General features: G+C 36.6%; 2 protein-coding genes across 4 annotated transcripts; both read left to right on the forward strand.

The window, feature by feature from the left end:
* The first annotated feature begins 361 nt into the window (after positions 1–361).
* On the forward strand, positions 362–4,679 carry LOC149392986 (putative E3 ubiquitin-protein ligase LUL4). Of its 3 annotated transcripts, none has more exons than XR_016299769.1 (4): positions 362–1,084; positions 1,644–2,151; positions 2,658–2,826; positions 2,859–3,024. XR_016299769.1 is itself a non-coding variant. In XM_089617241.1 (4 exons), the coding sequence occupies exons 1-3, from the start codon at positions 525–527 to the stop codon at positions 2,766–2,768; spliced, it is 1,179 nt and encodes a 392-aa protein (XP_089473367.1). In that variant the 5' UTR covers positions 362–524; the 3' UTR covers positions 2,769–2,789; positions 4,482–4,679. The 3 variants fall into 3 exon arrangements, 2 of the variants coding, with proteins under 2 accessions (XP_089473367.1, XP_089473366.1); XM_089617241.1 differs by lacking the exon at positions 2,859–3,024 and adding an exon at positions 4,482–4,679 and having other exon boundaries at positions 2,658–2,789; XM_089617240.1 differs by lacking the exon at positions 2,859–3,024 and having other exon boundaries at positions 2,658–2,851.
* A 2,460-nt stretch (positions 4,680–7,139) lies between these two features.
* On the forward strand, positions 7,140–9,986 carry LOC149392987 (uncharacterized). Its single transcript, XM_089617239.1, has 3 exons — positions 7,140–7,589; positions 7,726–7,801; positions 7,990–9,986. The coding sequence occupies exons 1-3, from the start codon at positions 7,560–7,562 to the stop codon at positions 9,483–9,485; spliced, it is 1,602 nt and encodes a 533-aa protein (XP_089473365.1). The 5' UTR covers positions 7,140–7,559; the 3' UTR covers positions 9,486–9,986.
* Positions 9,987–13,080: the final 3,094 nt, after the last annotated feature.

A 13,080-nucleotide genomic window follows, 5' to 3' on the forward strand; every position in this document is an offset into this window, starting at 1 on the left:
GAATATCACAGCTTTTGAGAAGGAAAAAAAAATATGAAAGCTCGACCGGATTTGACTTGTATGTAAGGAAACGTAGGTTACTTCCGATTTCTGATTGATTCGGTTGTCTTTCCGTCGTGAGAAAATCTTCACTGCAAATGCTAATGTCGTCTCTGACAAGTAATAAAGAAAGGAAGAGTAAATGATGAAGGAGCAAATCATAAGAAAATAATAGAAGAACATTGACCTTTTCATTTCATTCTTTACTACAACCGTGAATCTATGACTATCTACCGTCGGTAAAAGTAAAAATAAATTAAAAAAATCATATTCCCACCATAATCGAAGAAATAATAAATATAACCACAGTAATAATGACCAATGTCACTATGCAAGAAATCAGAAGAAAAGTCAAATCAACTCTCATTCCTCTCTTCTTTTTCTTCTTCTTCTTCTTCCTCTCTCCGACCCTTCAACCAAGCAAATACAGACAATATATAATTAAATTAAAAATAAATTAACTCTCTCTCTCTCTCTCTCTAGAAATGGGGATTTCATGGAGTAGCGGAAGAAGGAGAAACAACTATTACCACCACCACCACCAAACCCAGCCACCGCAACTTCCTCCTCCTCCGCCGCCGCCGCCACAATTACAATTTTACCCCTCCGAACCCATTCCTCAACAATTACCCCCGCCTCCCCCCGCTAATTACACCTTTGCCCCTCCCTCTTCGTCCTCTCCCCCACCGGTGACTCAACCACCTTACTTTTCCGGAAACTACGGCGCGTGCGGTCACCCACCCAACCACCAGCCCCAAAACCCTAACCCTACCATGAATCGCTTCAATTACGCCTATCACCAGCCCTACTTCGCCGGCAACGGCGGAAATTGGTGGCCGCCGGCGATTCGGCCGCCGCCGCAGGGTGGCCACTTCGTTCCGCCGCCGGCAATGGCGCCGCCGCCGCCGTACGTGGAGCACCAGAACGCGAAGAAGGTGAAGAACGACGTGAATGTGCACAAGGACACGATCAAGGTCGAGGTCGACGATCGGAATCCGGATCATCACCTGGTCTCTTTCGCTTTCGACGCTCTGCATGATGGAAGGTCTGTGTTCAATAGTTCTGATCTTTAATCCTACTTTCTCCAGTTCTCGATTTGTTCGTTTCAATTAGTATTGTCACTCGTGAGTTCATTTGGTTGAGTTTTGGTAATGTTTAGAAAGTTCATTTGATTGGCCTCTGTGTTCACTTTGAGTTTTGATTGAATTGGTGAATTGATTCTGCACTGTATTCTAGTGTGATTTAAGAGTAGCAAATTATTTTTTTAGCTTGTTCAGTTTGGTTTAGGAATTGTATTGTACATTGATATTAGCTTTGGAGATTGCTTGGTTTATAGATTTGGAAGTTAATACAGTTAAGCTGGGTAGGATTTTGCTCAAAGAAGAAAAAGAAATCACTGAATTGTACCTTATGCTGATTAAAAATGAAACATGAGATCTAGTGGATAGTGCATTTACATAATTGCTCCAAGTTCAAGCAAGTGAATTTATCGACTAGAGTGGCTCTCTGCTTTGTCACTTCATGCTGACATTCAAATGCTAATATGAATTCAGTTCATATAATCATATGACCATAGCTTAAGACTAATAGAATTTAAATTACAGGATTACCATTTTATACTTTGCAAAGGAAGAGAACTGTAAGTTTACACCGCAATACCCGGAAGCTTTTCCTCCGGTGAGAATCCCCTTTCAGAAAGGAAGCGGTCAGAAATTCCGGCAGCCTCCGGGAACCGGGATCGATCTGGGCTTCTTCGACTTCGACGATCTCTCCAAAGCCTCCCCCGAAGAAGACGTCTTTCCTCTCATGATATCCGCCGAGACGTATTCACAGCCACAAGGCATCAACGTCAACGACAATGAAGACGCGCCCAATAATAATATGCAGATCACACAGGCCGTTCTCGAGAAGAAGAACGCCGGGTCTTTCCAAGTGAAGGTGATCAGGCAGATCATATGGGTCGACGGGGTTCGATACGAGCTGAGAGACATTTACGGGATCGGAGGAGGAGATTCGTCCTCGAAAGGCGTTAGCGATGGTGATTCTGGGAAGGAGTGTGTTATTTGCATGACTGAGCCTAAAGACACGTTTGTGTTACCGTGCCGGCATATGGTGAGCCTCTCTTCGGCTCGTTCCTTTATTTATTTTGTTTATATATTCTGAAAATTGAGAACTAAATTTCTAAAAGGGCAATTGCTGGTACTTGACCTTGTTAGACCCATTTTATGAATAATTACATAGTTATGAGTTTTTTTTTTAATCTTGTCACTATCCTTCACTCTTCTCACATTTATACTAATAGTTGGTTCGAACATACTACTAATTTCTAAATTACGATGATATCTCAAGGTTCCTAACAGAACAATCATAATAAAGCCAAGTTCTGTCTAATTCAAGTGAACAAGGATAGAAGAAATTGATGGTCAAGTATTTCACAGTTTGTTTTGTAGATCGGGGCAATTCGGTAAATTATTTTAAATTTCTTTCTTATTGACCCTCTTCCATAAGAATCCCTGGGCTCGAGTATGAGTATGAAAATGCAAGCTTAAACATTATTTTTAAAAACAAAAATTTTCTAAGTCCTGTTTCTGTTTTTTTTTTTTTTTTTTCCCCTTCAGTGTATGTGCAGCGAATGTGCAAAAGAGTTGAGGCTTCAAACCAACAAATGCCCGATATGTCGCCAACCCATCAGTGAGCTTGTGGGGATCAAAATAAACAACGAACAGTGAGACAATTCTTTCTTTTTCACGGTACGATTATTCACAAACATATGCTGTATGCAGAACTTATATATATATATATATATATATATATATATATATATATATATATTACCCTATTCTCTTGTATATTATTTGGGTGTATTACATTTTTTTTCCATTTTTTTAGTAGCTTTCTATAGAGCTTGAAAAAATCCATCTTCAAAATATAATGTCGGTATATTTCTTCTGATTGAAGCGATTCGTCGAAAACTTTGGCCAAACACATATTATACGTGTATAAACATTTCATAGAAGCTTGTTTTATACTACAGGTAAATTGTGTAGAAACTGTTAAACTAATATATGGTTGAAGCACTTCCTCTTTTCTCAGTTGCTTGAATTAAATGTCAGCCAAAGTGTATCAAATTCTCTTTGCCTTTCTTTTCTGCACTCTTTTACCTTCCACGAGGTTACTAAGTTCTTCTTTGAGACTTCTAGTATTAACTTTTTAAACAGCACTACTGGCTGTAACTTTTTTTTTTTTCTTTTTTTTTTTCATCGTGGGCTTAAATTCTATGAGAGAAGTTAAGACTGGAATATTTGCTTCATAAATTAGCGAATATGGGAGACAAAATTAAGCATCTATAAAGCTTCAGTGGGGCTTGCGTGTTATACAACTTTGAAAAGAAGATAAAAAAAGCTTATGGGAATATCATATGATTATTTATATATACCCTTCACTGCCTTTACGTGTATATATACATACATATGAAACTACTGCAAAGAGATCTTTTCATGGACAATTTTGAGAGGTCAGAGCTCTTCAGTATAAGGCAAAACATGAACACATTTGACATCCCACTTTGAGTTTGTTATGGAAGTTTTTTCCTGACTAATTGCATCATGATAGTGTACTAAAACCAACTTTATTAGCTTTTCACTACTTAGATTTCCAGGCTGTTATGCATGATCTAAGATCTAACCCTCATGTGCCCAAGTAAGAGATTTTTATTTTTTATTTTTTTCTTCTTCATTTTATCCCATTTAGGACCACTTTGTTTTTACTGGTTTCCTTCTTCGGTTGAAATTTCTTGAATAGGAAGAGTTTTCATATGACAGTCCTTTCCATTTCAGCTGATGTACTCATATTCACCATAACTGAAAACTTGAGTGTTTTGAGTGATAGTAATTCCCTACAAGGATTCCTTTGCTGATGATTGTATGAGCTTGAGTCCTTAGTCTCAAAACTCTTTGCCAACTTTTTTTTCCCTTCCACTGGTTTTGGTTGCTCTTATTCAGCTAATAAGGCAAAACAAAAAGAGTACATACAGCCATACTTATTATTGCTTTCATGTACAGTTGGACCATAACAAACAACCTGTAATCTTGTAATAGTCTCTCCATGTTCCATAATCAATGCTTTTCTTTTACCTTTGTACTTCTCTTCCCCGTAAAAAAAAAAAAAAAAAACTTGACCAACAGTTTAATATAAGACTCATTTATTTGTTTGTTGGTTTAACATATATATAGCTCCTGAGAGACATGTCTTGAATGTGTGTAACGGAAGAACTATGCTTGTGGTACATGTGAGAAAGTACTCACACACATGAACATGTGCATCGCTTAGGTATTTGGTTGGTGGTCCTATTTGGTACATCAAAGGAAGAAGAAAAAAACCCTTTTTAGATTGCACTACATGATTGATCATTTGGTTTCTCTCTCTCTCTCTCTCTATTGTAGAGTGTCTTTGATGGGCTTAAGCACAAAGGAGTATGAATCACCAAAATAGGTTTTTTTGTTTTTTGGAATCATGCAAAACTTGTGAGAGAGTATGGAACACTACAAAAGATATTATAGAGGTATGTGTGTGAGTACTGGAAGAGTTTTTATTTTTATTTGTTATTTTTATTGGGTCGGAAGTCAAAACCTACTCCACCATCACCACCATCATTATTTTCCCATAAAGGACTAAAATCTAGAGTCATAACATAGGAAGTCTGTAGATACCAAGTTATAACTCAAAACCAGTTGTGAAGTTTATAAGGAAAGTTCTAATAAATGACATACTAAATCTGCGTCAGTTTTTTGCCTTCTTTGCATCAAAGTTTCCTTGGGCCATATGTGTCTATATATCTCTTCTTCATCAAGTGGAAAAAAAAAATCTCATGATGACTAAAGGTGTGCAATAATAAAACCCACTACTCAAAATTAGGCAATATTATATGAGATGTGAAAATGAGAATGAACAGGCTGTTTGAACATGCGTTATTTGTTTTAAGCCTCATCAAGTTTGCCATTTGAACAAGTTTATTAAAGCATGAGAGAAAGCCATGCTTAGGTATATTGTCACCGTTCAAAGTCTTTTACATGAAAAAAAAAGTGACTTCTTTCAAAACTTGGGGATAAAAGAGAAACAAAGGAGGAAAAAGAGCCCCAAAGGGTTCAATTACGGTTTAGGCTTTTAAGAAAGAGAAGAAGAAAAAAACAAACAACATAATTTGCCTTAACAAAAAAGTTTTCTCAAGTTCAATTTTTGTTGAAAATTTAATATTTGTATTAATTTGATTAAATACACGTCTTAAGAAACACGATTCTTCTTCGTTCAAAAGAGGTCGTATTAAAGCAAGGAATGATCAAAACCCCCAAAAGTACTTGCATTAGTTGGAATTTCACACCTCTGTTGGCTTTATCTATACCTTATTTCTATAGAAAATTAAGTTTAATTAATTAAGGAAAAACCAATAATGCTTCAACATCTTTAATGTCACGAGAGATTGCTTCAATGGCAACAACAAAAAGGGTTTGGTATTTTTACGAAAAAAGCTTGGTTGATTCCGTGGTCCTATTTTTATCCAGATTTCCAATACATCTCTAATAATGCAATTTCCACTGAGTGAACACTTAGCTTAATTTGGCAAACCTCTTTTCACACAGAAACATTGTACCATATGTTTATGCAAGAAAAGAGTATGCAGAAGAAAATAAAAATTAAAAAAAAAAAAAATTCAATATTAAAACGGCATAGGTTTTGCATTTATTTTAGTCACATTCATAGGATGTCTTCTTTTAAAATATAAATATGGAAGAGCTTTCACATACTTGATCGTTGTTTATGTTTATCTCTTTTTTCCCCTATCCGTTCCAAATAAGAAAGATTTAAAAACAAGCAATAAATTGTTTGGTGCATTTTGTTGATAAGATTTAAGCTATAGAAGAGTCCTGATGAGAAACGTAAATTTTTATAGTTCTTTTAAGAGTTTGAGACAGATGTTGGTCGTTTGTGAATTTAAAGAAATACTTGAAGTTACTCTTGTTTTGTCACTTGTGGTTTAACTTCTGCAATAATAAAGCTTTGAAATTCGAATCACTTCTTAAATTTATCAACTCCATATACATATGAAAGATTTGAGTTTTCTTTCCTTTTTCTAAACCATTATTTGACATAAAAATAGTACTAGAGATCTGTGTCAAACTTCTACACTAACTCTTATCATGTTTGCTTGTTTATGTTTATTTTGAATAGATATCTTATCTTTGTGCAAAACCATCATTTTTATTTATTTATTTATATAACCAAATAACATCTAAGCTGGGTTGAAGAAGAAGAACAAATTCCATTAAATTTTCTTCAACAAAAAAATATAAAATAAATTATAAATTTGCTCTGAAATCAAAGTCCAATCTTGGAAGCCTGTGTGGTCAAGTTAATTGCATAGCAAGTTAAGAGGGTTCTTTTTCTATTTTCATCTTATTTTAATATAAGAGGAGTGGTTATTTTGGTAATTCAGGGAGTATAAAATAAACAAAGAGTTTTAAGTGTCCCCAAAAAGCAGTATAAATTAAATAAATTAGGCAAAGCTACCCAACTAAGGCCCTCAATAAATGGGCACTATTAATTGTACCCATCCAAAATTGAGTAGAGAAAAATCTGACAGAGTTCATTCACATCTGCTGATAATAAGTCCCCAAGATTAAAACAAATCTGAGCTCTTCACCCATGAACATTTATTAAAAGAAACTCACCACCATTCAAGCCCAAAATTAAAAACAAATAATATACAAATATAAGCCAAGCCACACAACACAAGTCATTGAGCCTAGCCGTTTACTCCACATGGCTATATCCACTAACTGCATAGTAATTAGTAAGTGAGGGAGAGAGAGTGAGTAAATTTAAGCAATATAATAAATGAAAAAACTATTTATATTTAATTTTTTTATAATATGGTAAGCCAATTACCCAATAAATAAAGGACGACCAAAAGAAAGATAAAGAGGAAGCCTTGAAAGCTTGAAGAAGAGCTAATAATCTCTCTCTCTCTCTCTGCTGCCAGTGCTCAATGCACTTTGTTTTAGCTCTCTTTTCTCTCTCACATCTCTCTCTCTCTCTCTCTCTCTCTTCAACCCTGAAATAGAGGAAGCAGAGTCTACACAGAGGAGTTTTAATGTCCATACAATAACCCCTCTCTCTCTCTCCCCTAAACACTGAACATTGTTCTTCTTTCTCTCTCTCTTTCAGTCCCGTTTGTATTTTCTCTCCCTCACATTTTCTGTGCTTACTTTGCCCAAACAAAATAAAAGTCAGTCTTGAAAACAACTCTCTCTCTCTCTCTCTCTCTCTCCCCCCTCTGAAACAGTTGAGCTATTTCTGGTCGTTACATAGATCTATAATATCAACAAGAGCTACATTTTTTTTTCTTTTACTTTTAGTTTTCTGTGTTGGTTTACTCTATTATTATACTGTACCCGGTGCATTGTGAGTAGTAACAGTACATATTTTCTTTCCATCATAAAACAAGGAAGAAAAAAGAAGCGAAAATGAGTAAAGAAGAGTTCATGAAGATCCAGGTAAACATTCGAAACCAATTAACCTAAACCCTTCTCTCTCGCTCTCTCACTAACTCATTTGTTTTTCTTGAAGATTATGTTAGTTTGTTTGTTCACTTTTTTTGTTTTTGTTTTTTTGGCTTGCTTGTACATGCAGAAATGTGTCCTCAAAGTGAATATACACTGTGATGGGTGTAAGCAAAAAGTGAAGAAAATCTTGCAAAAAATCGATGGTAAATTCTCTCCCACAAACCATCCCAGTTTTTATTTATTTATCTAACAAAAAAAAAATCACCCTCAAATCAGAACTATTCTTTTCTTCTCTGACAAAGCAAAACCTTTCTTTTTTTTTTCTTAAATTAAATAATAATAATTAAAAGTTAAAACTAATAATAATCATTATGTTTAAAAAAAAAAAAAGGGGTTTTCAAAACCGACATAGACTCGGAGCTAGGCAAGGTGACAGTCTCCGGCAATGTCGACCCGGCGGTTCTGATCAAGAAGCTCGCCAAGTCCGGCAAGCACGCCGAGATTTGGGGAGCTCCGAAGCCCAACCTTGCCAACCAGTTCAAGAACATGCAAATTGACAATAAAGCCCCTAAAGGAAACGGAGGTCAAAACAACAACGGCAAAGCTCAGAAAGGCGGCGGCGGTCAACAACCTCAGCACGGCGGTCAAGGCAAAGTCGGCGGCGGCGGTCAAGGTCTTCCTCCGGCGCAGCAGGGGAACAATCCTCAGCAGCAGCTTCAGCATCAGATTCAGCAGCTCCAACAGCTTCAGAACATGAAGGGGTTTCAGGATCTGAAGCTTCCTCCGATGAAGCAGATGCAAATGCCTCCCGGCGCCGCCGCCAACAACAACCCGAAGAACGTCAAGTTCGCCCTCCCGCCGCAGCACCACGACGACGACGACTTCTCCGACGAGGACGACGATTACTACGACGACGATGACGACGACGAGTACGACGACGAGTACGACGACGATTTAGACGACGCTCACCACCACAGCCAGGCCATCGCCAACAAGATGAAGCAGCCTGGTATCGTCCCCGGCGGCGGAGGCGGCGGAGGTAATGGAGGTAACGGAGGACCGAATCAGATGATGATGATGATGATGAACGGACAAAAAGGAGGCAATTTACCGCCGAATATCCCCGGCGCCGGAGGCAAAAAAGGCGGCGGCGGTGGCGGCGGAGGAGCTCCGATCCCGATCAATTTACCGAATAACGCCGGTAAGAAAGGCGGCGGCGGCGGCGGCGGCGGCGGCGGAGGAAACATGAATCAAGGCAAAAACGGAGGAGGAAAAGGAGGAAATCCGCTCGCCGGAGGAAATAAAGCCGGCGGTCCTGTCGCCGGCGGTGGAAAGAAAGGCGGCGGCGGAGGCGGCGGCGGAGGAGGCGGAGGAGGGATGAGCATGAGCGACGTTCAGGCGATGATGATGAGCAAAGGAATCCCTCCGCAGCACGGCGGCGGAGGCCCAATGGGCCCACCAGGAGGACCAGGCCCAATGGGAATGGCCCAAATGTCAGCTGTGCAAGGCCTGCCAGCACCCATGCCAGGTCACGGAGCCGGACCCGGTCCGGGCGGGCCGGGCGGGTACTATCACGGTCCGGGTGGGCCCGAACCCATGCCAGGTCATCACCCTTACCAGCAACAGCAACAGCAACAACAACAGCAGCAGCAAAATCAGCAACAGCAGTACTTAGCGGCGGTGATGAATCAGCAGCAGAGGATGGGGAACGAGCGGTTTCAGCCAATGATGTACGCGCGTCCACCGCCAGCTGTCAACTACATGCCCGCACCGTATCCCTACCCGTACCCGCCTCCTTACCCGCCACAGCACAACCCGCAGCCACACGATCCACAGTACGCTCACTTCTTCAGCGATGAGAACACGTCTAGTTGCTCCCTCATGTGATGACGTGGCAGGATTTGGAAATGAAACAAAAAAAAAGGGACAAAAAAACTTCAACGACTATATTATATATTATTATTATTATTATAATATACAATGGAAATGGGTTTTTTTACTTATCGATTCTCATTTTCCGTTTTTTAGTTCATTAAATCCTAAGTTCTCAATTAGGAGGGTTAATTAATTATCCATAGGGAGTATTTATATGTGATATGAAGATGATAAAGCCTTTCTCTCTTTTTTTTTTTTTTTTTTTTTTTTTTAGGGAAGGATGGATGGTGTTATTTGAAAAAGGAGATGTGTGATTTGGAAGACATTTTTCCTTCCTTTCTCTTTGTTTTTTTTTTTTGTTATCAAGAGATGTTCATATGTTGTTTATATCTTTGGTCATGAAGAAGAAAAAAATAAAGATTAAAACAAGGTAAGAGAGAGAGAGAGATGGTAGTTTAGTCTCAAGAGATAAAAAAATGCCCATCTCTCTTTGTTCCCATTCCTTTCTCAATATTGCTCTTTATGATCTTGCTTTTGTTTTGTATGCTTCTTTCTCTATTCTAATATTTGACACCGCAATGGCTTGCCGTTTCTTTTTTATTTATTTATTTTTAACTAATTCTTGTGAGGATAAATAATAATAATAATAAAAAAATAATAACTAAATTGTATTATTTTAATGATATCACCCACTCTCCTGTTCTTCTGCTTCAATGCCGTGAAATCATGAATGTTTGTGACTGTGGTGGGGACTCTTGAGACATCAATGAGTAGCTCTAGTGGAGTGTGGACCCCACTTTGTGCTCTTTCACAACTTGGCCTGTTTGGTAACGGTTACTAACCCACTCCTCATAATACTAGCTTAACCCGGGTTAATTAAAACCTTAAAACAAAATCTCATTTTATTTTACTCTCTTCCTAATTTGTTCATGAATTTTTTTTTTTTTTTTTTTTTTTTGACAAAGACAAGCTAACAACTTCATTGCGGAAAAATCTAACGGCGTTGACACTTATTGACACAAAGTTTGTTTCTGTTTAGGGTCTAGTCTCATCACTAGAAAGGGCATCATCGCTGAGTAACAGCAAAAATAAATGTAAAAAATGTTATAATAAAAAAAAAAATTTGAGAGAGTGGGTCCCACATTCCACACAAACTCATTGGACATGGGATGGAAGACATGATGATAAATTTTTTGGGGGAACGAGAGAAGGGTTCATCAAAAAATCCATACATCAGTCTAATCACAGACAGTGATTGATGCTTCTGTAACGCTCTGTAACGCTGTGTTTGTATTTATATATCTCTATTATTTATATAAATATATATATATATTATGACAATATATTACATCTACACAATTTAAAATATATTTTTTTATACATCAATCAATAAAGAATTTATTAAACTAACAGTTTTGTGTTAAATAGCTGGAAAAGTTTAATTTATAAGTATATTATTCCATTAAATCATGAATAGATTAAGAAATTCTTTAATAAATGGACGTCTACCTGAATGTTGTTGACTACTGGGAATTTATATGATATAGATATAGGTCAAACTTTCAACAATTTGACTAAATATCTTATACGTTTTGAGTTTTGACTATTTAATTAAATTTATTAAAAATAATAAGAGGAATAACATGTATCATCAATAAAGCCTTTCTTTTAGTGAAGGTACTTCTCTGCATGTCAAGTTCTATCATTTTCCAATAGTAGTCCCAACTTTCTGAATTACATAAAGACAAACGAATCACTGGATTTCTTGAACTTCCAACATTTGTTTCCCATAACAGAGAAATCCATATATGCCAAATAGCCAGTTTTTGGATTAGGCAAATCACAAACTTGATGTTCATAGACACTCTTAGTTTCACTACTCTTTTCTATGGCTTTTTTTTCCCCTTTTTTTTTCCTAATTTTTTTATGACTTGTAAAATTAGTACAAAAATATCTCACAAAATACATCCCGAGAACTCAAAATATAGAGGCAAGACTTTCTCTAACTACAGACTAATATAGTATGAGAGAGAATGTAAACGAAGATGATGAACGATAGGTGAGAATTATGACTGATGCTTGTATGTAAAAAACGAACCGTCACCATTCTGTCTTCTTTCCTTCTATTATAGATGCCTTGGATCCTCGATGCTGGATATCTCTGTTCCTGGAATACCGAGCAGCTTTCTCGGTCAACACAGTTTATATGAGTAACAATTATCATTTCAAGTTCTTTAAAAATTATAAGTGCATATTTGCACGAGAATAGTAAATTGCACTAAATTGAAAAAGTACTCGATCAAATCAACTTTTTTTTTTTTAAAATTATCTTGACGAATGATCATGATAGATTTGAGATGGTAGAAAAAAAAAATATATGAAATTTCATGTTTAATTTGTGCTCATAATAGGAATCGGTATGATCTTAATGATGACGGTAAATATTTATATTAAATGATCCTGATTTTAGTATATAAATGTGTATAAACATGTAGGGTGGACATTTAAACTAAGTATTTACCGAAATTTTTAATCTAAACTGAAAATTATAAATGTTAACTAGTGTTTTAATATTGTTACAAGATTTCAAACAAAGTAATTCTAAACTAGTCACGTACTACATATTTACTTGAAATGGTACATTTTCTTACTGTTTTCACGTCGTCGTACCATTTGGAGTGGACATCAAAATTATTTCCCACTTAATCGATAAATGGTCAAACTGTGTATCCGTATGTTTTTTTTTTCTCTTGCTTGGCTTGTGACCAAGAAAAGTAAAAAAAGAAAAGCCAAAGATACATTGAAGATTTTGGAGTGTCTTACTTACACCAATTCGTGTGTTTCAGGCTCCAATTGACGAGTTGATACAAAGCATCTAATGTATACACATTATTTCTACTACACTCGTGTTTGGACATAGGGTTATTACTATTTCAACAAAGAATTAACCCTTCCGTAGTGGAATAGCAAAATAGACTCACACACACACATTTTTTTATGAAATTTATATATAACGGTATAATCTTACGGAATCAAAGAGCATTAATTTGACGATCCACCGTAACAGAAATTATGATGGATATATTTTGAGCGATTTGAACTAGAACTTTTGGCTCCTCCTGATTTCGACGTTTAAATTTTATACGGGATAAATTATTTTTGTTAAATTAGACTAGAGAATCCTAGTCTACTCAATTAATTTAGTATCTACATGTATTTTGATTTAATAACTTACATTTTCCTAATATTTGGGACTATTAAGATTAAAATTAAATTTGTTTTCAACTTTTCTTGCCAAAAATAGGGTTTGACAATTGTCAACCATGCACATGCCGACAAGTGGGAGTTAGAAGAGAGGAAAGAGCCAAAACCCAAAAGAGTGTATGTATATATAATACACCATATATATTTGTGTAATATGTTAAATGTAATTGGGGTTTTGACTGGTAGATGAGGAATCAATCACATGGGCGAGACCGCGAGAGAAGGTTTTTTTTTTTTTTTTTTTTTTTGTGTGTTATTTATGTGAATGTGCTTGTTTGGGATAAGGGTTTTTGGGGTTTTGCAGGTTATTGAGGTTTTTGGATTGTTCTTACACACACATTTA

This window comes from Urtica dioica, chromosome 6 (genome assembly GCF_054948205.1).
Source record: "Urtica dioica subsp. dioica isolate 48M chromosome 6, U.dioica_male_clone48M_v1_H2, whole genome shotgun sequence".
Taxonomy (NCBI): domain Eukaryota; kingdom Viridiplantae; phylum Streptophyta; class Magnoliopsida; order Rosales; family Urticaceae; genus Urtica; species Urtica dioica.